This window comes from Chenopodium quinoa, unplaced genomic scaffold (genome assembly GCF_001683475.1).
Source record: "Chenopodium quinoa cultivar QQ74 unplaced genomic scaffold, ASM168347v1, whole genome shotgun sequence".
Taxonomy (NCBI): Eukaryota; Viridiplantae; Streptophyta; class Magnoliopsida; order Caryophyllales; family Amaranthaceae; genus Chenopodium; species Chenopodium quinoa.
The window spans coordinates 2,581,828-2,606,432 of record NW_018744878.1 but is presented as its reverse complement, the minus strand read 5'-3'; the positions used below and the strand labels follow the sequence as shown (position 1 = coordinate 2,606,432).

The 24,605-nt window shown below is 34.0% G+C and overlaps 2 protein-coding genes across 3 annotated transcripts; both read right to left on the bottom strand.

Annotated features, from left to right (window-relative positions):
* Positions 1-12: 12 nt before the first annotated feature.
* Positions 13-9,747, bottom strand: LOC110705507 (clathrin interactor EPSIN 1-like). Its single transcript, XM_021883391.1, has 12 exons — positions 9,519-9,747; positions 9,296-9,348; positions 9,131-9,182; positions 6,809-6,888; positions 6,629-6,707; positions 6,427-6,510; positions 6,174-6,319; positions 5,859-6,086; positions 3,603-3,742; positions 2,188-2,384; positions 1,487-1,871; positions 13-674 (listed from the first exon to the last, which is right to left on the bottom strand). The coding sequence occupies exons 2-12, from the start codon at positions 9,334-9,336 to the stop codon at positions 379-381; spliced, it is 1,728 nt and encodes a 575-aa protein (XP_021739083.1). The 5' UTR covers positions 9,337-9,348; positions 9,519-9,747; the 3' UTR covers positions 13-378.
* Positions 9,748-13,541: 3,794 nt separating this feature from the next.
* LOC110705505 (piRNA biogenesis protein EXD1-like) lies at positions 13,542-23,332 on the bottom strand. Of its 2 annotated transcripts, XM_021883389.1 has the most exons (10): positions 23,166-23,330; positions 22,076-22,242; positions 21,568-21,699; positions 21,435-21,485; positions 19,114-19,210; positions 16,717-16,763; positions 15,803-16,019; positions 14,809-14,938; positions 14,572-14,614; positions 13,542-14,053 (listed from the first exon to the last, which is right to left on the bottom strand). In XM_021883389.1, the coding sequence occupies exons 1-10, from the start codon at positions 23,218-23,220 to the stop codon at positions 13,976-13,978; spliced, it is 1,017 nt and encodes a 338-aa protein (XP_021739081.1). In that variant the 5' UTR covers positions 23,221-23,330; the 3' UTR covers positions 13,542-13,975. The 2 variants fall into 2 exon arrangements, with proteins under 2 accessions (XP_021739081.1, XP_021739082.1); XM_021883390.1 differs by lacking the exons at positions 13,542-14,053; positions 14,572-14,614 and adding an exon at positions 15,062-15,124 and having other exon boundaries at positions 14,846-14,938; positions 23,166-23,332.
* Between the last annotated feature and the right edge of the window lie 1,273 nt (positions 23,333-24,605).

The following is a 24,605-nucleotide window of genomic DNA, read 5'->3' as shown; positions in this document are numbered from 1 at the left end:
ATTGGCATTCAATTTTCTGAAAAATCATATACTCTACTAATTTGGTTCATATGAATCGTAGCTCTTTTATACAGCATATAAACGCAATTCATTCAAAATTTCAAATACAAGAACACAGAACAGAATCGAGACATCAAATCCCTCTTTTCAAGTACATACAACATTACATACAGAGTAGCGGATGCACTCAAAATAAAGCTCCTCATTAATCTGCATTATAGGCTCTATAACTCGCTTTGATGAAATATTAGAACACAATATGGCATTCTTAGAAAAGTAATCTAGACCACCATGCTGAAAAAATGCTTGAAAATTAAGCCTCCCATCAAACAAACAAATATTGAGGTCACCAAAAGAATCCAATTAAAACGGATTGTATCATTTCTGGAAGCCACCAAACTGATACTGGCTGCTGCTGGTGAAGCTTGAGAAAAAATCATCCCCGCCGGTTGTTGGATTAACACCAGTTCCACCAAATCCAGTACTCGTACCCAAACCCGTACCTGTGCCGTTACCCATACCCATACTCATACCCATACCTGTACCCAAACCCATACCCATACCCACACCCATACCCATACCCATATATGATGTCGCAGGTGCCTTCTGCTTCTCCTCTGAACCATCACTTAAACCACCAACTATACCAATATCCGACAGATTTACCTTCTTGGCTGCACAGAGTTTAAATATATGTAAATTAACACCGAAGATTCCAAAATAGTTTATACCTCATTAGCAAAACAATGAGCAGTGTTTAGATAATATAGCGGTAATCATTATAAGCAAGCAACAAATTACTGTGTATACACAGAAGCAAAATGAAAGATATAAAATCATCATTGACATCTTCTCTTTCACCCAAAGAGAAAAGGGGGTGGTGGAAGTGAAGAGAGCCCTGTATCAACAAACATCTCAGCAAATTGGAACCAAGAATAACGGATCTATCTTTGGTGCCACAACCAAATTTCAGGGTCTACCACTTCCGAACACCTCTAACACCGAACTAGCAATCATGACGAGAGCATTTGTTTTACTACTTTACCATGTACGGACATCTAAAGTACTTCTCGAGAGTTATCATACATTGTATGTTTAATAACCACACTTTCAATTTCCAATTCTTAAGAATAATTAAAGATACAACGAGACATCCAACTAAGTTATTGGACGAGAGAGCCAATACATGCAAACATTTTTTACAGTCCCTGCACATGGACAACTGGACATGTGCAAACCTGAAAAAGAAGGTTCAATACTGGAGCATGAAATCACAAAACCGGACGGCCTTTCAAAAATGAAGCCAACTATTCCACTGCCAAAATTTGTTGACTCGGAGATGTTGCATTTCAGTTTTATTTGCTGACTAAGTCTATGTATCAAATGCAACTATGACCAACCAAAGTTTAAGGACACAAATGGAAATTTGAAGCATTGATTAAAAGTGGAAGAATCAAAATAATTTACCATAAATAGAAAAACTTACGAGCAGATATATTAAGATCAATCAGTCCACGGCTCAAAGAATCAGACCAAATTCCAGATTTAACCTGGAAATTGTCCTTTTTTGGAGGTGCGGATTTGGTATTCAAATCCAACGCAGCATTATTCACAAGGGGATTTTCTGTGGGTGCTGCAGATGATTGATCAGTTTGAGCAGCAAAAGCTCCAAAAACATTAGATCCATCAAAACTGTCCAATGGAATAGTTGCAAACGGATCTACAAAATTCACATTTGATGGCCCGGTGTTTTCAGATTTTGTAGGTGGAACAGATGCTGCAAAGAAGTCCATTGTTGAAGACACTGCAGCCGATGGTGCTGGTTGTGCAGTGGATGGTGCAGGTTGGGCAGCAAATAGATCAATATTGGCCTGCATGATTGTACACGATAATTTAAGTTAGTAGAGATGATTCAGAAAAAGATGGTACAACAAAAGAATGACTCGTAGGGTATAACATCCATGCTTCCCACATGAAGACCTCCACAAGACAGGTTTTTTGTCACAAACCATGCAGAGGTAAAAAGCATTACAGTGATTTTTTTTCCTTATACACATCACAGGGTTCTAAAATGGAAACTCATCATACAAGTAAAAAATGGAAAGCTGCAAAGCAAAGAGAAAGAAAGAATGAACGAAACCCTAACTATTCTTGGGAAAAATGAAAAACTAACAATGAGCGACCAACCTGAGTTTGAGAATTCCCTCTTCCTTCCACTGGAGGGGCAGCTGAAACAAAATCAGCATCTGCAAACAGATCAACATCGGATGACTTGCTACTTACAGCATTGCTTTGTGGAGGAGTAATTGTAGGTGCATCCAAGAGGTCTCCAATTAAACTTTCTCCAAACAGATCCACTTGTTGTGTACTTGCAGGAGCAGGCTCTACAAGTAAATGCATACATTGGAACAATAAGAAGCAGCAGCAAAATATGGTGAGATTTGCAGGTAAGTAATAGGAGCTACAGCAGCATCTAGAGCTCCAAGCCTCCAACAGTAAGAGTGGGTTTCAACTACAATGAATTAGTTAAAAGACTAGTCCTAACTTTCTTTTGAAATTAAATAAGTCTTTCTAATATCAGTCATGCTTATGCAATAACTAATGAATGTTGTGTGTTGCAGTCATGCTCCTACCCAAAAAATTCCACAAAATCAATGACAGTTTGAGATTAAGACATAGTCAGTACTATCAGTCATGTATTGTTCATACTTCACAGTAAAGTCACATAATTATAGATATGTGAGGAACAAAGAGCATATGGATTCTTGCAAGCAAATTGATCATGCTTTGCCTTAGAAAACACATTATGCATCATGACTACTTCACTGCTAAGTAATCATTCAAAGCCCAATATATCGACATCAAAATCCTCACATATTAATCACCATAATCCCCAAAGTGTTTTTTTTTAAGAACCCCAAAAGAAATATTTTAAAAGCTTGTGAGATTTGGATGTGTTTGTATATACGCAGCACTTTGTCATTTAGAGCAAAAGAGATACCAACACAGCTATCCAACCTGGCTTTGTAATAATCAAGATAATGTTGGTAAGTCTTGAATCAATAACTCAAATAGTATAGGACAGGATACTTCGCATTTTTTTGTCCTACACTATTCTGCCAAAAGTTGTGTTCTGCAACAGTAATTTAGCGTCATCTAATCTAGACTCATTCCTCCACAAAAAATAAAACTCATACAAGAAAATACAAGTTCCACTACATCCATAAGAAATAGCTTCTAATTCAACACATGATGGGTTAACTTCTACTACATCCATAAGTTGCAACATCTGATTTAGCAGCCTCTAAATGTAACGAATGCCAATGTGAGCCCTAATCAATTCCATTGGGAAGTTTCTTTTATTAGAAATTTGAGATACGCATCCAACAACTCCATGTTTAGACAGGAGGCATAAATTAAACCATTATCAGTGCATTGAAATCGCACAGAACAAAGTACAATTTCGAGCATTCAATAAGCAGTGGAACCTAAAATGACTTCTATGATTTTACATCGATTGATCATTGAATAAAATTTAAGGAAAAAAAAGTTGATGTGTAAGACGAAATTAATTTCAACAGGAATCAATCCCGAGGACTTACTTGTAGCAGAAGTTCCCCGAGGGTCAAAATCGTCATCATCTTCATCTAACTGACCATTTGAAGGAGTGTTAGCATTCTGTTGTGAAACGGAAGAGTATTCATCTTTTGCAGAACCTGCCGAAGGAAGATCCTGATTTTTGCTGCAGAAACAACATATAATCAGCCAAAATGAGACTATATTCTACAATTCACACTTTCATGGCATATATCCAGTAAGTCCAAAAGCATGGGTGGAAGAGAGCCAGCAAACCACATGCAGACTCCTACCTTTGGTAAAGAATCATAGATCTAGCAATGCAACTACACTGCTCAGCCTTCCCTTCAAAATTCCACTCTTCAGAACAGTTATTCGATCACTAAGAAAGCTCATAAATTTACTTGGTCAGGGATAAGAAAAAAAACAATAATTCTACAAGCAAGCTTCGAGGTGTTAACCCTGTTCTAATATTAAGAATTTCAATAGCCTTTACCCACCAGGGCACTAGACCTACCCTAGGAATAATATGGTGGTATGGTCAGCGTTAAAGCACACACACACACACAGTAATGAAACATATCAAGCCATTTTGGTACGTATAGCCAGAACTGAAAATTATTTAAACTTTCCATTCCTAGAAATGCCATTCCGAAAACTGTTACGTTTACGTATTAAAAGTCGTCATCTTTTATCAATGCTATTATACATAGAATTGTTCCTATAACAGCGCCATATAAGGGACGTTCATAAGCATTTTATATTGGTTAGAAGCTTATAATATATAACAAAATAAATAAATAAAATCACGGTTCTAAAGGGTATTTTTTTTCAACAAAAATCTAAAATGTATAACTAAATTCTTGGATAACAGTGATTAAAAAAATCAATTTGCCAAATCACAAACAACGACCGCAAGAAAAGGTAAGGTAATGCCTGAGAGATGACGTTATTGTGACACGACTGTGAATTATTTTTTTACTATGTGATAGACTTGTTGAAAAAGTTTAAGCACCAAACAACAGCTAAAAAAAAAAAATCACTCTTAGACAGCATGTATAATTGTATATCAACTTTATTGGCGTGGATGATAAAAAAGAAGGTGGCTGCTGGATGATTGATATAGTTGAATTCTGGTGGAATCAACTTTTCACAAGAGTAAAATCTCTTGCCAAGTTACCAGGATGCGAGTAATGGAAATAGTGACCATTAAAACACAGAAGAAGATTATAATCTTTATAACATGAGGATTTCAACATAAGTGGAATGTCCAAGAAATAGTCCACAAAATAAGGCAGATAAGCCTTAAAATCCTCCAAAAAACATATCTTAAATTCGCGACCCTGTTTTAGAGTGTAATGAGCTCAACATACTGTAGTGTAGTCAGTTGACAACACCCCTTCATACAGATAATAATTTCCTAACGAATGTTTATTGCTCTTATCAAGCATATACCTATGAAAATTAGAGAAAAAAGCATTTACCAAAATGAAAGACCATGAAATTATATTCCTAAGGAACATATCAACTCGCTCTTTTTTCTATCACTCAAGGTCTCCCATTCCTCTCCATTCTGTTCTTCATCTTTGACTATATTTTCTTTGTTATAGCTAAATTGATACCGAAAGAGTCGAAGACAGAAAATATAGAGTAAATGTAATGGAGTGACCAAACGAGTGATGTGAGCAGCAAAGGGGGAAAGAAGACACTCAAGCAAAAGATGACAAGAAGACAAAGCTAATTAAGGGAGCACTAAGGGGTGTGGCAAACTGGCAACATGGTACTGAATTCTGATACTCTTGAGCAAGGACAAACACAATCAATATTATGTTACCTTTTTGTTTGCTTGATTATAAAAGGCATGTAGCTTAGCAGTAGAAGGGTATGAGGATTGTGATATTGATGTTTAGAGTTGTAAACTAAAGTCGCTAGTGGAGACTTGCAGCTTAAAGCTGCTAACTTATGAAAATTGTTTTTTATCAATCAAAGCTTCAACCTTCCCCCCCCCCCACCCCCACCCAACTTCTTCTTCTCTCTCTCTCTCTCTCTTTTTTTTTTTTTTTTTTTTTTTTTTTTTTTTTTTAGAGAGAAAACCTTTCCCCTTAATTTCTGTTTATTACAATTTAGGCTTAAAATTATTGATTAAAAAAAATAATAAATAAATAAATAAAAGGTGTGGCATATAATCTTCAACTACAAGCAAAACATTACTTTTGAAGAAAAGTGGGTTAAAATATTAGAAAGGAAAATAGAAGCAACACGGAAAATTTTTAGCAGCCTACCTGCTATAATGAGCTGTTTTCCTTTCAGCAGAAGCTCCTTGATAAGACTTGGGAACAAATTTCTCAAATTTATCTTGCCCAGAATAGTCTTCATCTCTGCTTTTGTAACCATCATCATCATATCTGCCACCGAAGCCTCCATACCTGTTGCTGCTCTGGGAACCGCCACCACCATAAGAAGCTGAACTTGACTTGTACGACATCCCCGTAGATGAGAGTCCAACATACCTATAAACAGATGCACAGAGAAATTTCATGAGTATTTTTTATGTATACAGAGAAATCAGGCACTGATTATAATACTTCAAAACGCACTTCTCACGGTTACTAGCAGCTTTTTTCCGGGCTGCTTCTATTTTATCCTTGTTATTTAGAAGAGCTACAATGTTTTCTGCCTTCTTTCTGACATTGATACCCACATCCTTTCCATTTGGTTCAACATATTCAAAGCTTGCGAGCGACTTTACCAGGCCAAAGCAATATGTGAAAAAAGAAAAAAAGACATAAGATATATTTCTTGGACAATAATCACTATAACCTGAAAAAGATAAGATAAAAGGATTCATACTGAGATTTGAAAAGTATGTTCTATGATCTCATCAACAGCTCGTTCAGATCCATTGGAAATGAGATACTCTATCACAGCCAGTGCCTGGATAAGAACCAATGCAGAGATAAGGGGAAACAAAATATTAGCATGACTTCTTTAGGATTACAAACCTTTACCAGCTGAAAGAGTTTCAAATCACAGCAGATGAAGTTTAAAGTACCTTATAAACATAACGCCAATCCTTGCCAGTTTCTCCCAATCTTGTCCAGAGAACATTCATAACCATCTGGCATTCAGAACTTGCAAATAGCAAAAGAAAAGCCAGGCATATCAAGAAAAAAAGTCAGAATCCTCCTTTCAGCTCAAATAACTAAGACAATTTGAGATTACAGGAATTTACAATTTTTTGGTGGCTACAGCTATTTCTGCCAGTGCACTTCCATGAGGACCCCAAGGCTCATTATCAGTTGCATCCAGCACCTATCATAAATCATGGTAGTCAGATTTTATAATTCATAAAGCAACTAATTTTACAAGGATTTAGAATCCAATCCCCAATAAATGCAAAGTATAATGCGGGATATTATTGAATTAGTTATTTAGTAACTCGATTATGTCTGATGTGTATGAGTGCATTTGGACATTTGGCGTACCACACAATGTCTGCTGCTTCAAACTAAAGAAGTAAGGTCATGTATAATTGACCCCAACTTTAGCACTCAATGCAATGATAATACAAGGTTGATATTATATCATTCCGAAAACAAAGCAGCAACCTCAATCAAGAAGCTCATGATACCGGATCCTTTCTAATTATCTTGCAAAAGTCTAATCAATTATCTAACCTCACGGTGTGAAAAATCAGCAGAAAGAGAACAAGCTACCCACTCTTAGTCTCTTACCATTAATAAACTTCTGAAGTCGGATTTTACTAATAATTTTAACTAAGATTATTCCCCTGTTCTCAGACATCAAGAAAACTAAGTCCTACAAAGTGACAATTTCAATCTACAAATTTTGATTAGATTCTATACCATGACAATAGTACTCAATTCATACATAGAAATGGCATGAAAAGGAGTGATGTTCTTTCAGATTAGAATATGTGAATATTTAAAGGCATCACAGAAAAGTCTCCAAAAAGCCTTGTGTTAAAACAGAAGACTGACACAGATCATCTACACAGTTCCTTTTCCTAAGGGTTTAATCTGATCAAAGGGTGCTCAAAGCAAGCAGATAATTTAGAATACCAACACTGGAATTATTTGTCTTATGGTCATTGAAACACACATCACATGTGTTTTACTTCTATCATCCACAAGAGGAAGCAAGACAAGGCAATTAAGCTCAGGTGAATGCCAACAGCTCAAATCAATACTTGCAGCTTATTTAAAACTAATATATAGACAGTGATGGACTGATAGAAGCTGTTTCTCTTGGAAGTTTGATGGTGCACTTAGAAAGAAAGAAACCAATGCACCATGAAAAATATGAAAAACAACCCATCATATACAGCACCCATTGTCCAGCCAAAGAGTGCATAATGTCGTTTATAATATACATCAAATATATACGCCTTTTGTACCAGTAAAATCAGTTTGGGTGTCCATGACCGGGCACACAGAAAAACAAGATTTCAAGTAAGCATGCAGAAGTATACATGATAAGATAAGAAAAGGTAAATAGAGGAAGTAAACAAAAAGGAGCCAGTGGCAATTACAGCTAAGCAACCTGCTTCCATTTCCAGATTATCATTGCCCTTATTTGATTTCGTCGCCAGTATAAAATTCTGTTCCAAGTACAAGCTAAAGAGCTAGATTCTAGCCTCACTTTCCTGAGCAAGAGCCGAGAGCTTAGTGAGAGTTTAAGCTCAGTTCATTATCACTCTATAATAGCACAATGCACCATACTCTGATAACCCACCCCCTTCCCCCATCCGCCCACCCAATAAAAAGGCAAATGAGGGGAAAAACAGGAAAAGGAAAGAAAAAGGTACCTTGGAAGTTGTTGGAACTAAACAAAAAAAAATCGAAATTTACATGTATGGGTTATCCCCCAAGGATTACGAATAATTTCCACCTACGACTCCCTTCCTAGTGGATGGTATCTTCATGGAAGAAAACCAAGTGACACTCAAAATTCTAGTGGCTAGACGGTGATATTGCTCAGCTATCCATTAGAATTCAATACTAAGTGCCAAAGCAGCAAGTTCTTAATAAATGTTTTTTTTATGCTTCACCAACAAAATTTAGTTCTAAAATATCACATTTTACAGTGTCCAACATTAGGAAACTTCAAAAAATCTTCTACAGATTTGCAACAACCGAACTGTGAAATCAGTAACATTATCCAATAAACACATTGAAAGAGAGCTTATTTTGGTCATTAGCTCCCTTATAAGCTTGAGAAAAGTTCTAAATACATGTTGCCAAGTACAAATCATACCCTTCACAATGATCACACACATAAATAAATAAAAATACAGATCAAACCCGAGCCATCCAGATCAAATAGTACAGGAAATTTAGTCGTTTGAATCATACAATGAAAGAACCCAATATAAAACATTAGAACATACTTAGTATTGACTAAAATTGAAGCTCTTATAGCTAAAATCTTACCCCAGGATTGCAATTTCACTTCATCAACACCAAATTAATAAAGCGTACACAAAATGAATGAATCAATTAAAAACATAATGCATTTTAATTCAATAACTAACCTTTTGCTCGATCTCAGGAACCTTCAATACCTTCAAGTTCACCTCTCGTTTTCTACAATCACAGTTCAAAAATTACCCAAAATCAGCAAACCTAAACCCTAATCTCCAAAATTTCACACAAATCAACAATAAAATTGCCATTTACACTAAATTAAGAAGAATTACATTTCGCGAACAGCTTGATCGACAACCTTCATGAAATCCATGTTGATTGAGATCTGAAAATTATATAACAGGATCAAATTCAATAATGTGTAAGCAAATTATGAAAAAAATCAACATAGATCTGAGTTTGAATTAACTGATTTCAATTTTTTCACATCAAATTAATTGATTTCAATTTTTTCATAAAACAAACAATTAAATTAAAAAAAAAAAGTAGAAATACCTTATTGAGTAGCGAGAATCGGTGGTTCAAGAAGAGAGAGAGCAATCAATGGAGATTCCGAAGTTATTTTAATGGAGGATTGAAACCATGAAATTGCGAATTGTAATTGAAGAATGAACGTATTATCGTCACCTTCTTTATTGAAAATGTATGATTTTTTTATTTTTTTTTTATTATTTTTTTTAAAAAAAAAATTTGGTTTTTTTTTTGGATAGAATATTTACATGATGAATTGTTCACTTAAATAATAGAGTAAAAAATTTCATGTCATTTAGCATCTAACCACTATTCACTGCGTGGATGCCAACTGGCTTAAATCGTGTACTTTTCACTTGATCAGTGTGAATTAAGGTTTTTAAAAGTTTTGTGAAATTAATTTCATATTCTCATTTCGTTAAATTTAATTGTAATATCACGGTTTGGTGTTTAAGAAAAAAAATAAAATAATCTAGTTATGAAACTACAAAACGAGTTAGTCAAGTCTGATACAAATATATTATACATATGTTTTTCAAATTTATTCACGTGATATTATATGATTATCACATGATTACAAAAAATTTAGTATATAACAATATTGTGAATAAAAATAAAATTAAATTAAAAAAACATTATTATTCGATTCTCAAGTAATTTAGTATCTATTCATTGTGAGTTTGTGACAATATTACAATTTACATATTTAACTTAAAAAAGAAAAGGTTTCATTCTTTCCTTTAGAAGTGATCAAAGTTACCCCAACCTGATCCGACTCGATTTTGAATAGGTTTTGGTTAGAATTTTTCAGCCCGAAATTGTGTCGGGCCCAGCCCGGCCCAACATTTATTTTTTTGGCAGTGGAATGCATTTTTAGTTACTTTTTTTGGCCCAGCCCTTAAATGGACCAAAGAGCCCACATGACCCGACCATTTTGGGCGGGTTTCGACACAAAAATTTTGGCCTGAAGCTTGGCCCGACTGAGTAATTAGTGAACACTAGACCCTAGTGTAGGGTCTACTACCTACACCCCCATACAAAACGGTACCGTTTTACCCTTTCTCCTACTAACTCCTCACTTCTCATATACTATCCTCTTGCAAGTTGTTACCGTAACCATCTATACCCCACACACTACATTATGAAAAAAAAAAAAAAAAATTGAACCACCATTCAAATTTTCTCCCTTCATTCTTCTCATTTTATTTCTCCATTTTCTCTCTCATCAAAATCTTCAATATTTGCAAATAAATTTCAGTAAAAAGTTATAATTCTCTATAATAGTCAAGCACAATGTCTAATATATGAGATAAACTTACACAATCCCTGGATAAAAGTACCAAAACAAAGTCGAAAATCGAAATTGTAAGTGTTTTTGTTGATTTTGAAATGAAAACACAAGTTTAATGTCCTAGTTTTTTTTTACTGATTTTTGTTGGCAATTGTGTTTTCATGAAAATAAAATAAACATCCAACTTGAAAATGTATAAAAGTAAGTATGATGATATAATTTTACTTATTTTTGTAAAAAAAAGAATGGGGAAAAAAAAGTAAATTTGTGGTGTGTTATTAGTTTATAAAATTGCTGAACTCAAAAAATTAAAAAAGAGTATAATTGTCGCAAATTTCTGGATGATTTAATCTATTTCGTATGAGTATAGATTTGTAAATTTAGTTCGCAGTGGAAAGTTCTATTTTTTATGAATGTTCATTTTCAATTTGGTAAATGTTCATTTATATTTTAGTATGATGTTATTCACATGTTAATAGATTATTAATATAATTAATGTTCATTTATATATTAGCACATGATCATTCACATATAAATGTTTGTTCTTTTTATATTTTGAAGTGGAAATTTCTTTGATAAATGTTCATTTTTAATTGGTAAATGTTTAATATTATATGATCAAATGCATATTAAGATACATTTATTAGAATTTTGATATATGATAAACATATTTTTATACTACTAATTAAAGCACCCAATTATATCATGAAGTAGTTAATTTTACAAATTTAATAAGGAATTTCAATAAGAGTGTGTGTTATATAGCAGTTGTCATGGAAATGATTCTTACATACAATTACAATAAGGAGTGTGTGCTACCTTCAAAAATTTTTAATAACAAGTACAAAAATTATAATTTTTATACATTTTTCATCTATGATAATGCTCCTTAATTAAATGTTCAATTATAAATGATTGTATGTTCATTTACAACTATTACATAAATATGTTGAGTTTTGAAATATTATATGTTCAATTACAAATGTTAAATAAATATGTTCATTTATGAAATATTATATGTTCAATTATAAATAATTGTATGTTCATTCACAACCATTAAATAAATATGTTCATTTTGGAAATATTATATGTTCAATTTTAAATAATTGTATGTTCATTTACGACAATTAAATAAATATGTTCATTTTAAAAATATTATATGTTTGTTTATAAAATTATACGAATATTTTGTTTATAAAAAAATTTAAAAATTATACACTTCTCATTAAAATCAGAAGCAAGCTTTTATCAATGGTGATTTGAGCTTCTTTATATTTTCCCTGTTTCTTAATCCTTTGCGCTTTCCCCCTCTAACCCACTCAACTAATTAAGCCACAATAACCATTGTTGCCTCATTGCCCCATGACCACTGTTGTCTCGCTGCCGCTGCTATCACCGCTGCCACATAACCACCATCATCACGCCACCACCGCTGTCATAGCAACTGCAATTTGTTTGTAATTGATTCGAATAGGCTTGCAATTTGCTTATTGAGTTGCTTTCTTGTGAGTTAGGATCATTAATTGCTTTATTATAATTGATACCATGGAAATCTCTTCACACTCTTTATTTTATACGAGTACAATAATTTTTACATGGAATTGAAACTCAAAACATTATATTAACTTGCAATGGTATATTACAAAAAAGAAAAAAAAAAGTAAACACAAAAAAGAACAAAATGACGTCACTTGGGGAGGGGGGGTGTAGGTAGCAGAAGCTACACCGGGGTGTAGTGTAAAATTTTCACCGACTGAGAAGTGAGTTGAATTCTCTTGATTCGGCCCGGCCCACCCAATGTTCACCTCTATTTTATTTATACAATTTATGCCATACAAAATGTAATCTAAAAAAGATTTAAATTTTAAATTGCATGAAAGCTATTGATGTTTTCTCATTAAATTTAAATTGAATGAACGTTTTCTACTTATTTTTATCTAATTATTGCACCCTTTTTTCATATACTAGTTTCATTAATGCAAAAACAATTCAATGTTTTCGTGTGACATTGGTGAACTGATATTCTCCATAAATACAATAGTTTATTGAACAAAAATATATGCGAGTGATAATTATGAAGATAACATATTTCAATCCAAGACACCATTTATCTACTACACACTTTGCCAAAGATAATCCAGACTCTTGTAAAGATCGAAAGTTCTTGAATCAAAAGATTTTCACAATAAAATCTTGTAAAAGGCTTATATTGAATAAAGTTTTAGTAAAGCATTAGATCGATTCCCAACTAGAAGGGAACTTTTCATCTAATTTGGTCACATTTTTTATGTTTTATGAGACAAGGTTTTAGCATTGGGTTTTTCAATATAATGTCAATGGTTGTTAATAAAAATGAGTATTCTACTACACCTTCTCTTGCTAGTCACAACTCACAAGTTCTAGTCTCTTATAGGTTGTCATTTGTGAATATAACTTATGTATGAGTGTATGACTAGCTTAATTTCTAGTGACGAAATTTGGTGAAATACTCCCTTAATCCTACATAAAGTTCTACGACTACTCTTGCTATGACCTATTTTTTTTTGGGATTCCATCATAATTAATTTGAAAGAAGAATTCAGAGGGAAGGAGGCAAAGGAAACATCTAATGTTCAAAAAAAGAAAAGGAACTAGAGATTTGTAGACAATATAACCAAAGTTCATCTGTGAAACTTTATATTTCTACCCGACATAGACTCCTACAATTCCATGCACATACAATGAAGTTATGATAAAACAGAATTCAAGGACACATCTCCAATGCTAATCAGGATTCCACACTCTAAAAATATAATATCAGCACTCGAGCAACATACCATCAAAGCTACAAATTGTATCAATGGCAAGCTTCACGTTTACATTGATCAACACTATACATTCAACATATTGTAAAACAGACGGACAGCATATAGCAAGCTAAGGTTCATGCATCTACGGCAATTAGATTCCAGGGAGAGCTCCCAGTCATCTCTGACATTCATGCAAAAACTACTCTGCTAAAAAATACTAGAGAGATCCTCCAAGAAGTGCCTTGGAGAAGCTCAAATAAACTAACGCGGGTTTAGAACTAAAGAGCAAAACAGCCTCAAAATTCAGAACTGGAGAAAAGAAGTGTCTTTAAAAGTTCCATTTATTATTATTGAGATAGATTGTATCAGTACAATCCAAAGCATTGCAAGAGACTATTTGTTCATTGCATGTCCAGCATTCTTCCCCTTATCATGGCCTCAGCTTTTCTCACTTGCTTCACTGGGCCTATGATGAAAACCTACATAAAACAACAGTACTATATAAGTAACATAGCAATGGTTGTACTTCAAGCTACACATATGGAGACAAAAGTCCTCTGATGTCTTTGATGAGGCTCCTATATAAAGTGGGATTTAGATTAATGTAGTCTTGCATAATTACAAAATACCTTTACATAAAAGTTATGGAATACTTTCAACTAAATAACTGTTAAGCGATATAAAGGGAATCTGCAACAGAAAGGAGGTAAATACTTTCTGTGATTGCATAAGGACTTTATATTGTTTTCTATCTTTGGGCCTTTGGCAATGACTTTTAAGGTTAACGATGGAAATTGAAGGTCTTTCCGTTCTTGCTTCCTTAAAAATAAGAAAAGAATAGCAAGTGGAGATGGTGACGATCAATTGTAGCTCTGTTGTAACCTAATGAGGGTTTCACATCAGGTACATGCCTCATTGTAGCATCACAGGAGAAACACATAATTACTATAGTACCAATAGGGTGTTAATATCCTACTTCATAGATTTCCAAACTCACCTTATCAGGGGGACCCTTTGAGCCTCCAATGAGAATCTCTGCACTGTAGATCACAAACATATACAGCTGTGTCAGATGTAATTCTTGCAAATATAAAGAATAACAGGTAGAATCACTTTTAAAACAATGTTGAAAAAACTGGGAACTTAAAAATTAAACACAGCAAGACCAGCTGATACTTCAAAGTTTCAAGTATTTAGAAAATCGTGTGAGTTAAAGAAAGTAGATGAAAATTACTTGCACGATTCCTTGATTGCCAGAATTGAAGATCCTTTTTTGCCAATCACACGTCCCATTTTCCCTGGCGGAACATCAAGAACAGAAAGGATTTCCTCTTCAGGAGCTTCTGTGTCCACAGGCAGGTCATCTGAATAATAAACACACCAGGTCAACAAGGTTCTCATCTCATCAAGGAGGCAACCAAATCGTTCTGTGTTCACTCCAAAAAGAATTACACATAAAGTTGAAACACAGAATATTAGGTGATTACCAATATAGGCTTAAGCCTCACAACAACCTCTTAAAGCAGGAAGTGAAAAAGGATAACTCGATTCTGGCATCACATGCAAAGGAGAACAACAAATTCATTACTGTCATTCATCAACAAGCTTCAGTTGCCACTCTCCAGTGGTGAGATGAGGAGACAATAACCTCAAGACCACACACCAAATGGTAACAAGCACAAATGCATGTGCACATGATAAAAAAAAATAATATTCAAGAAGAAACAGGCATTATCATAGGACAGAAATGTTTTCATGCCTTTGGGCTCGGGTTTACTCATATGTTTCATTAGGGTTTGTTTGAGATCCAATAAATTCTTTTTCGATATATTCTTGATAATAAAGTACTGATTTTAATTGTACATAACTTCATGTTTCAATTTAAATCATGCTCTGTTACAGAAATATGAGCCATGACCTTGTAGTTTTTGAACCAAATTACATTAAAGAAAACCTTATGCCAAAAAGAAGTCATTCCGTGATAGAATTTGTGAGGAAAACACTCTTCATTAATATATCACTCATCCACATGCAGTCTTAAGGCTGTTTGAACCCAAGATGATAACTCAATATAAAAAGTGTGTGACTTAATCTTTACTTCTCTACACTAATTTGAAAAAGACAAAAGCACTTGAATTTTTATTTTGTCCCACGAGAATTTTATAGCACTTCATATAGTAGCTACAAAATTTTTATTGTTTAATTTATGGCTAAAAGTATTGACAAACCTGGAATAGAAGGCAAAGCAGGCCATTCAGCCAAGTTATCATCATTTATACAGAAGCAGCGGCAATACAATTCACCACGAACTGCAAGGTTCCACAGAGATTGGGCATTTAGCTTCTCCATCATTTTGTGATAGATGTAAAGCAGAAAACGGACGTCATCAGCAGCTGCACGGATCATGAGGTCAGATAATGGTCTGTATTTCCAGAACTTGGGATCCTGAAAATGAAATACAAATGTCAGTAAAAAAAAAATTTGAAACAGAAAAGTTACTGTGCCAAAGGCCAGAATGGAGGGTTGTTAATTACGTTGAATGTCCAAAAAGTAGCAGATATAACTGGTCCAACCATATAAGTCATACAGCAGTTAAGTCATTTCTCCCTAAAATCTCAAGATAGTGCAAAATATCATTGCAGAATCATCATCTAGCTTGCGTGGAAGCCAGTCAGAAAATATAATCATAGAAGAAAACTTAAAATACATAACTACATGGAGCTACAGTTGCTACACTATTTGGGCCATTGTGTTCATTAGTAAATTGTCAATTTGTCTTTGTGACTCACTAGCACAGTGCAATATAGTTGAGAAGAATGTGCTTATACTAAAACATCCATGTATATAAACTTCTACATAGATTAATTAGCAATGCCAAATTTCTTCTCTAAAACCAAGCAATCCTGACTTCCTAAGCCTAACCATTCTAATATAAAATACCCATGAATAATATGGGGAAAGAGCCTAATGGACCCTATTCTTAAGAATATGAATTTACTTTTCAATCAACACAAAAATGAAAGTTTAAAAAGGTAGCAGATGCATTTAGGCTTTAGCATCATTTCAAAAACATCTTATTAAGTAGAAACTCAATGTCTGGTCCCATCTTTAAACCAAAAATGACAGACTATTTGAAACTCACCTGCCTCAAGAGAATCCGAACCTCCTCCTTCTCAAGATAAGATATTCCTGCAGAGGACATACATTTTAAAGAGAGTTATATATGAACGAAAATATAAATCAAGAACTTCAAGCATGATAAAACTGAAAAGGTCACATTGCATAATGTAACACAAGCATATGAAGAAGATCATCAGTAAACAACGGCACAACACAATCCAAATTTTTTTTAATTTGACCAATTTGGTCATGCCATCATACTAATGTGAATATTTAAGAGTATTAGCACTATGGATACGGCTTTGCAGGGCCAGAAATGACTGATTGCTGACTAGAATTTAATAAAATCTGAGTTTGTGGCGTGGAAATCATGTAAAGGGTCTTATCTCACCAGTGTATAAGGTGCGCCTAGGCACTGTGGCGCAAGCAAGCCATGCGCCTTTTTTGGTCCAAGCAGGGCGGTTTTGGTAAGGAGCACAACTTTTTTTCCCATACCTTTATTTAAATTGTACCAAGGCACGCCTAAGGCACAGGGAAATCCCTATCACCTTGACGCACCTCAAGCAATCTTAATATGGGATGAAGGTCTTCCAATGTCACGTTAATGCTAAACTCTAGGTAAAGTTTCACGATTGCATGCCATTCACATATAGTAAAATTTGAACAATATCAGTTTTCACCAATCACTGGAAGACAATTTCAGGGAGACCAGAAGACATTCCAGGACCCAAAAAACAAAAAAAAACCACTCATTGCAGGTTGCATTCTTGTTCAGAGCATTTGTCATTAAAACCCAATTTAGAGGAAGCCAGGTCATACAAAAAGGAAACTAGAAACTAGAGATTTACAAAGTAAATCTTCACATCTATATCCAAGATGCACATCATTCTTTAATCATCAAGATTATAGTTAATGGGATAGCCAGCATACATGCCAAATTACGCAATCTATCTCCAAATAGTTGTTCAATTGAGATTTGAGATGTTATCACTCTTGTTCCAATAACCAATAAAGCAAGTGCTACCAAAGAATAACATTTTGTGACGCTCTACCCTCCCCCTTTTCTCCAAGACTCTGACCTAAAATTACCATATGCAAAAGTTGAATGTCCCCATAGGTAAGAAGTTGTGTCAACATATTGATAAAACAAATCTTCATTGGCACAATGGCACATAAACGAGACCTGATAGGAATAACCTACTAGTCTTATAAGTTGGTCATCTTTCCACTCTTTCTTCAATGTGGTCTAACTAGCCCTTATACAAGTTGTTTTCCTATACTACCCACATTGCATTACCTCTCATGTGAGCCATCTATAATCTAGCTATATAATTAGGTCAATACCATCCTTTTAGGTCCCTCTTTAGATTTCCAACACAAGGTCAATTGGTTACAATTCTGTTAGGCTACTTGCTCCAAACAAATATTCATATTCATGTCATCTAGCAATTTTTAAGTTATTTGCCTTTCCTTTAGGCTAATAATAGGCCTAAATCGTCCACTCGGCTACGAAAATAAATTTCATTAGATAGGGCGGCTAACGCGTGCGATGCACGCGCCATAGCTAGTCATGTCCGTTGAGCTATTTCGATATGACCTTATGTCACAAACTTAGTTGTTGGCAATATTAATGAGGTAAAATATGTAAACAAATTTTTTAAGGGTATAAATGTCCACACACTATTCTTTGAGGAATTTAAGAAAAAGACAATTAGCATTAATGAGGGTAAAAAAAGTTATCAAACATTTTAATGGATATAACTGTCCAAACACTATCCATAAGAGTTATCTCATACTTTTTAAAAGGTAGGGATAAGACAAAAGCCGCACCCGGGGAGATTATTTGACTACAAACACAATAAGGCTTCATATAAAAACCAATTGGTTTATTTGATGGAATATCTCATGAATCTTATAAGCCAGTCATCCTTCCTCTCTTTCTCCACTATAGGACAACTAATCTCAACTCCATTGAAAGTTTCCTAACACAATATCTAGAATTCTTTACAAATGAATTAATCAACTTGTTTACAGATTAAGACTGGTATTCTGGTAAACAGGCAATGGAGTGCCAACAATTCTACTCTTGCTGTAACTAAGTTGAACTTTCCTAGTTTCAAAATCTAATAACTAGTAAGAAAAGTCTAGCCATACGAGACAAGGATATGATACACAGAAAAAATCTGGATGATCTCCCAAACAGTTTTACCCATATTAGAAGCATAATTTACCTAAGTTCAGGTACAGGCGTACAGCCTACCCTAGTAAAAGTAACCCACACTTAAGAAAGTAAAATTTTAAAGGTGTGGTCTATAATTCTACTTCTACACTGCACTCCTTATTGTTACACTTTCATTTTTGTGTAAAAGCATTTTAAAAGTTAGGCACAATAAAATAAATACCGTGACAAGTATAATACCACAATAGCGTGGATCTGCAAGAAGAGCAACAAATGAGATGTAGTCATCGGGCCCTTTGGGACGACCATCCTGTTCTTCAATCAAGGTATATGCTATCTGTGAAATATATATCAATCACGTCAATTCATGTAGGACTTAAAATTTTCTACATCCTTGATAAAAAATAGATAAAAAAAAATTAAAAAAATTAAAAAAAAATAAAAGATGTAAGCAATACAGTCAGTAACATGCCCTTAACAAGCGGATGCGAATGAAAAACAAATGCATATTCATAGTAAGCAATTGTAAGAAACCAATCAAGAGAAGATGAATCTCACTTAGTGAGGTCAACCAAAATGATACTTCACTAGCAATCCAGCACACAAAAAAGCTCATATTTATGTGACAAATAATTAGTCAAACTAATATTTAGCACAGGGGTCTATACGTTAAATATTCTTATATTATAGTTTTCATGTATTATAATAATCTTTATACTTTTATAATTGGGTCGAAAAAATAATTTGTAAAAAAAAAAAAACTCATGGTCTACATTAACTATATTTAAGAAAAATAAATAAGCAAAGCGTTGGAACTTGGAATCATCCAACGCGATATATAAAAAGCAATCGGTTTGAAAATGCGGTAAGAAATGAAATGTCACAACTATTACGTAGTAGATAGCAAAGATGGTATGACTTCTTATTTATTTTCTAAAGAACTCAAGTTCAATTCCTGACATAAACATTTTTTAATTGACATGTACCGTGCATATTTTTTAATTGTATGACATGGCATATTCTTGGTGGAAGAGATGGGTGACACGTGGCGTGTATCCTTGATCAGGAACGCCTTTTAATACATAGTATACATAGATTGCTATGCATTTTTACTAGTTGAATCGCATAAGTTGCCACTTGCCAGATGTTAGAGGTAAAAGGCTAATTAAACCCAGTCATGAAGCCGAGTAAAATGAAATTGGTATTTAGGTGCCAGGAATCAGTAGTACATACTCTTTCCGTTCTCTTTTGTTCTGCTCACTTTCCATTAGTCCGTTCTTTTTCATTTTACTCACTTTGCTTTATTCTATTTTAGACATACGTTTCACCATCTTACCCCTTTACCCTACGATAATTAACTTTTCACACTCTCTCTTTATTCACCTTTTCCTTCCACCCACCACCTATTTACATTATCTCTCTTACTTTATCCTACTTTTATCTTACAACCCACTCCCCTTTTTCAATAATTTTATTTTTTGTTAATTACATATCTATAGTGAGTATTATATGACATAAAAATAACGGAGGGAGTATAAGGATATTTACACTGGAGACAAAAGGTAATAAAAATAAAAAGAAAGTTAAAGCAACTCGATAGAGAATTTTCACATCCCAACATAACATTCTTCAGCAAAAATAGTTCAATAAGATCCAAAGATCCAGTACTCTGGTCATTGAGATATTGAATATACTTTTCATACTTAGACAGTAACTGTAATGGACTGGCGTGGCATTATAGGTAGTGCAAATACTGCAATATAATTCAGTAATACTGTAATAGTATCTTCAGGAGGAAGATAAGTGGGTGGCGTAGAGGGGAAATGCTATAAATAAGAGCAAAATAGTGAGAGAATGGGAATGAGGAAATTTATTTTGTGTTCATTTCAGTTTTGTTTTTACAGTTTGAGAGAGAACAAGCCTCTTAAGAGCTTGAGTTGAAGTTAATTTTCTGTAATCTCTTGCTTTAAAGAAAATTTCCATCTTATTCCTCAATTTTCTGCCCAAATATCAGTAAACGAAAGTAAATATTGTGATCTTCTAGACATCAAATTGGAAGAATGCAATGCCCTTCCTCTAACACAGTTTAAACAAACCAAGTATTATAGAATACGGAGAGGTGGTGTAAGTATAGAAGGATAAAAGTCATAAAACTTGAGACTTTGGGATCATGAACAGAAATAATTGACCGGATATTGTTTGTAATGAAGATACTGAATCAAAATAGCCAATGTACGGATATGTAAAAAGGGAGAGACTCCTAAAGATAACAGGATAAATTCCTTAGGGAAGCATTGCAAATTTTTAAATTCCTATACCTTAGAAGACCCTAAACAGGTTCTTGAATTTAAAAAATGCCTTTTTAATCTTAGTCCACTACAAATCACAATAGGAACAAAACAAACGTATGACTTCTCACATTTACATCTCTAGAATCACTACAACATGCAGCCAAAATATCAACTATCAAAAATCACACAGAAGCAATTCAGCAAAACATGAGGTACATAATTATAGCTACTCTGAATATTGACTATTCAGATATACAGAAAAATGCTAACCTGGGTGTCCATGACATTATGTAACTTGATGCCAAACTGGTAATACAATGCCTAGAAAATGGAAAGTCGTCAGATATTTAGTTCAAAGCAAAACATCAAGCAATTATAGATGGTGGATAGACCAATTAGAGACCTCACTATCACGTTTGCAGTCATGTATAACTTTAGTGATGTATCTAGATTCAAGAGCAGGCTTACATGCTTCTATGAGCATGTCTCCACCTTCTATGGCATCCACAAGATATATAGCATCAGGAAATGCAATCTGCAATTAAGAGAAAAGTAAGCCACTACATAGTCTACATTCAGCTCAAACTATGGAAAATGATCTAAACCATACTATTTACAAAATATATAAATATACAATACTTTACTGCTCCCATAGTAATATCAATCTACAAGTCCCACACAAAGTAGAAATGTAAAATCTACTCACTGTATAGCTGCCACCTAGTACAGCAAGATCATATGGTTGTGAATTACGAAATCCATAAAATCAGATCAAATCCAAACACCCAGCAGCAACAAACCACCTAAACCCCAACCAACCCTACCCGTCAATAAACAAGAAAAAAATAGAAAATAGAAAACAGAGACAAGTTTTAACTGATGCCTCGAGAGTAACAGGAATAGTCAATCACCTGCATGATACAAAGAGTTCCATAACGGCACAGGTCAACACCCTCACAATCGAAGCCAATTACTAGCTTTGTTTCAGGACTTGGCTCTAAGAACTCCACTGGAAGCTGTGAAGCTTCGGTGACAATATAAATTGGAACTGGTGGAGCATCATCGGAAACTAACCCACCTGTACAAAACACAGTTACTCGTGTCAACTAAACAAATATACAAATGGATGATTTTGATCTTTACCTCTTCGTCTCCATGACACAGATTCAAGGAAACATAAAGATAGTGAGGGAAATAACATATAACAAAGAAATATGAATTTGAATACGTTGCTTTCCCCATATATAAGGTATATACTTCTCCACTAAGAATTTCTATCAACAACCCATGTAAATATGAACTGCAATCGAAAACCCAATCATCGGCCAAAATGGCACCCCCAATTCAGATTATCCCAGAACCCAAAGGAGAATCAACTAGAGATGAGCTAAACAATCATTTCTACTAAACTAGGGTAAAACACAAAATGCTGGGTCATATTTTAAATTTCAATCAACTCAACATAGCTCAGACCTCAAATCCTCTATAAATGAACATATACAACCACAGCATCAAATAAACTAAGCATGCATTTCGTCGCCACGAGAGACATCAGCAGCACCATTTTTGCCTAACTTATGCACTACCTTTACCATTTCAGAATCCAAAACAGGCAAAACTACAGCTCCATCAGACAAAAAAATCATACACAAAATTCATCCAATAACCTAATGTTAATTTCATAACACAAAAATTCCAAAAAAAATCAATATAAACATATTCAATCAAAATACCAAAAACAATACAACAACATATAAAACAGTTCTACAAACCATGTATGCAACAATGGCAACAACAAAATAACAAATGAACACAAACCCAATTCAAAAAACAATAAATTTCAACCAAAAATAAAGTTTATTTGAATACCCATTAAAAGTTTCGAATAATTTAATAAACTATATTATAAATGGTAAACCATAACTCCCAAAATTAATCAGCAAATCCAAAAATAATTCATAAAAATAAATTAAACAGAAGTTTAATAGGAAGAAATTGAACCTGGGTTCGAAGGCAATGGAACATGAGCGAGGTGGGAAGGAGGATCGTCCGCCATCTGATCAGACCATTACAAGACTGATCGGATTTTTGGCTCAAACCTCACTTTTTTTTTTCTCTGTTTTTTTAGTTTTTATTATTTTGGGTATTTTTTTTTCCAGGACACTATAGTGTATTTATAGCCCAGTGATTTGAAATTTCACCTTAATTTCTCCCCCTTTTTTACAAGTATTTTATTTTCATTTTTCTAGTCTAGTAGAAAAATGAAGACCTATATTGACCAATAAGATTCTTACATGTCATTGAAGAAAAAGGTTAATTGGTTTAAGGGTTTTGAGTGACATAATTAAACCGGAATTAGACTCGGCGCTGGATTTATGCTCGTAATATTTGCAAGAAAATACTGGTTTGAAAAAATTTTAAAATATTAATTCAAGCTTTGTGTGGTGGGGACAGTCAGGACACGTGGTTTTGATTATATGGGATTACGGTCTGCAAAAATCTACCCCTTTATGATCTGATATCTCAATAAATGATGATAAATGTGAACATTTTTAAGGTGTAATCAAGTATCCATTAGTTGTGTATCCTATAGGATAAGATAGGATAAGTGTTACTCTAACAGATCCATTTCATTAATTTGAAAATCTTCAATTAATCAAAAGTGCGGATTGAGTTGTAGTGCAAGAAAAATATTGAGGCTCCAGCTATCAATTTAGGCAATTAGGTTGGGTTCGGGTCTAGTTAAGTCGGGTTATGGGTAATATTTTAAGTTGGGTCCCTTTTGGCTCCAAGTCAAGTTTTGGCTCCAAGTCAAGTTCAAGTTCAAATTCAAATTCAAATTAGCAAAGGTCGATTCATATTGTGACGAGTCATTACCTTTTTGGGTGCAAGTTTGGTTTGACCTTGAGTCACATTAGGGTTGGGTACGGTTCATTTTTAACTTTTGCTTGTGTTGGGTCCATAATAGGCTGTTTTATTGTGGGTTTATTAAGGTTTGGGTGAAGTTAAAGTTGGATTATTCTCAAATTGACCTGGTTCAATTTAGGTTAAGTCATTTGTAGTCGGGATGGCAATATTTCATGGATATCTGCTAACCCGCTCCACACGCTTTAAATAAATGGACAAAAACCCGAATTAAATGGGTGAAAAGCGGGTGACGGATGAAGCAGGTGATGGATCGAAAGTGGATGATACTTTTTTCACCCGCTAACCATCTACCCACCCGTTTAACATATATTTAATTTTTAATCTAAGAAATTTAATAATAAAATATGAAATGTCCAATAAAACTACTTGTTTTTTTGTTGCAAATTTATTTTTCAAACAATATGTTGTTATTGTTTCCTTATTTTATTAATAAAATTTTTGTATAAATATTAAATACGGGTCTAGACCGCACCTGTCACGGGAGAGTGCAAGTCCACCACTCCACAAGACCAA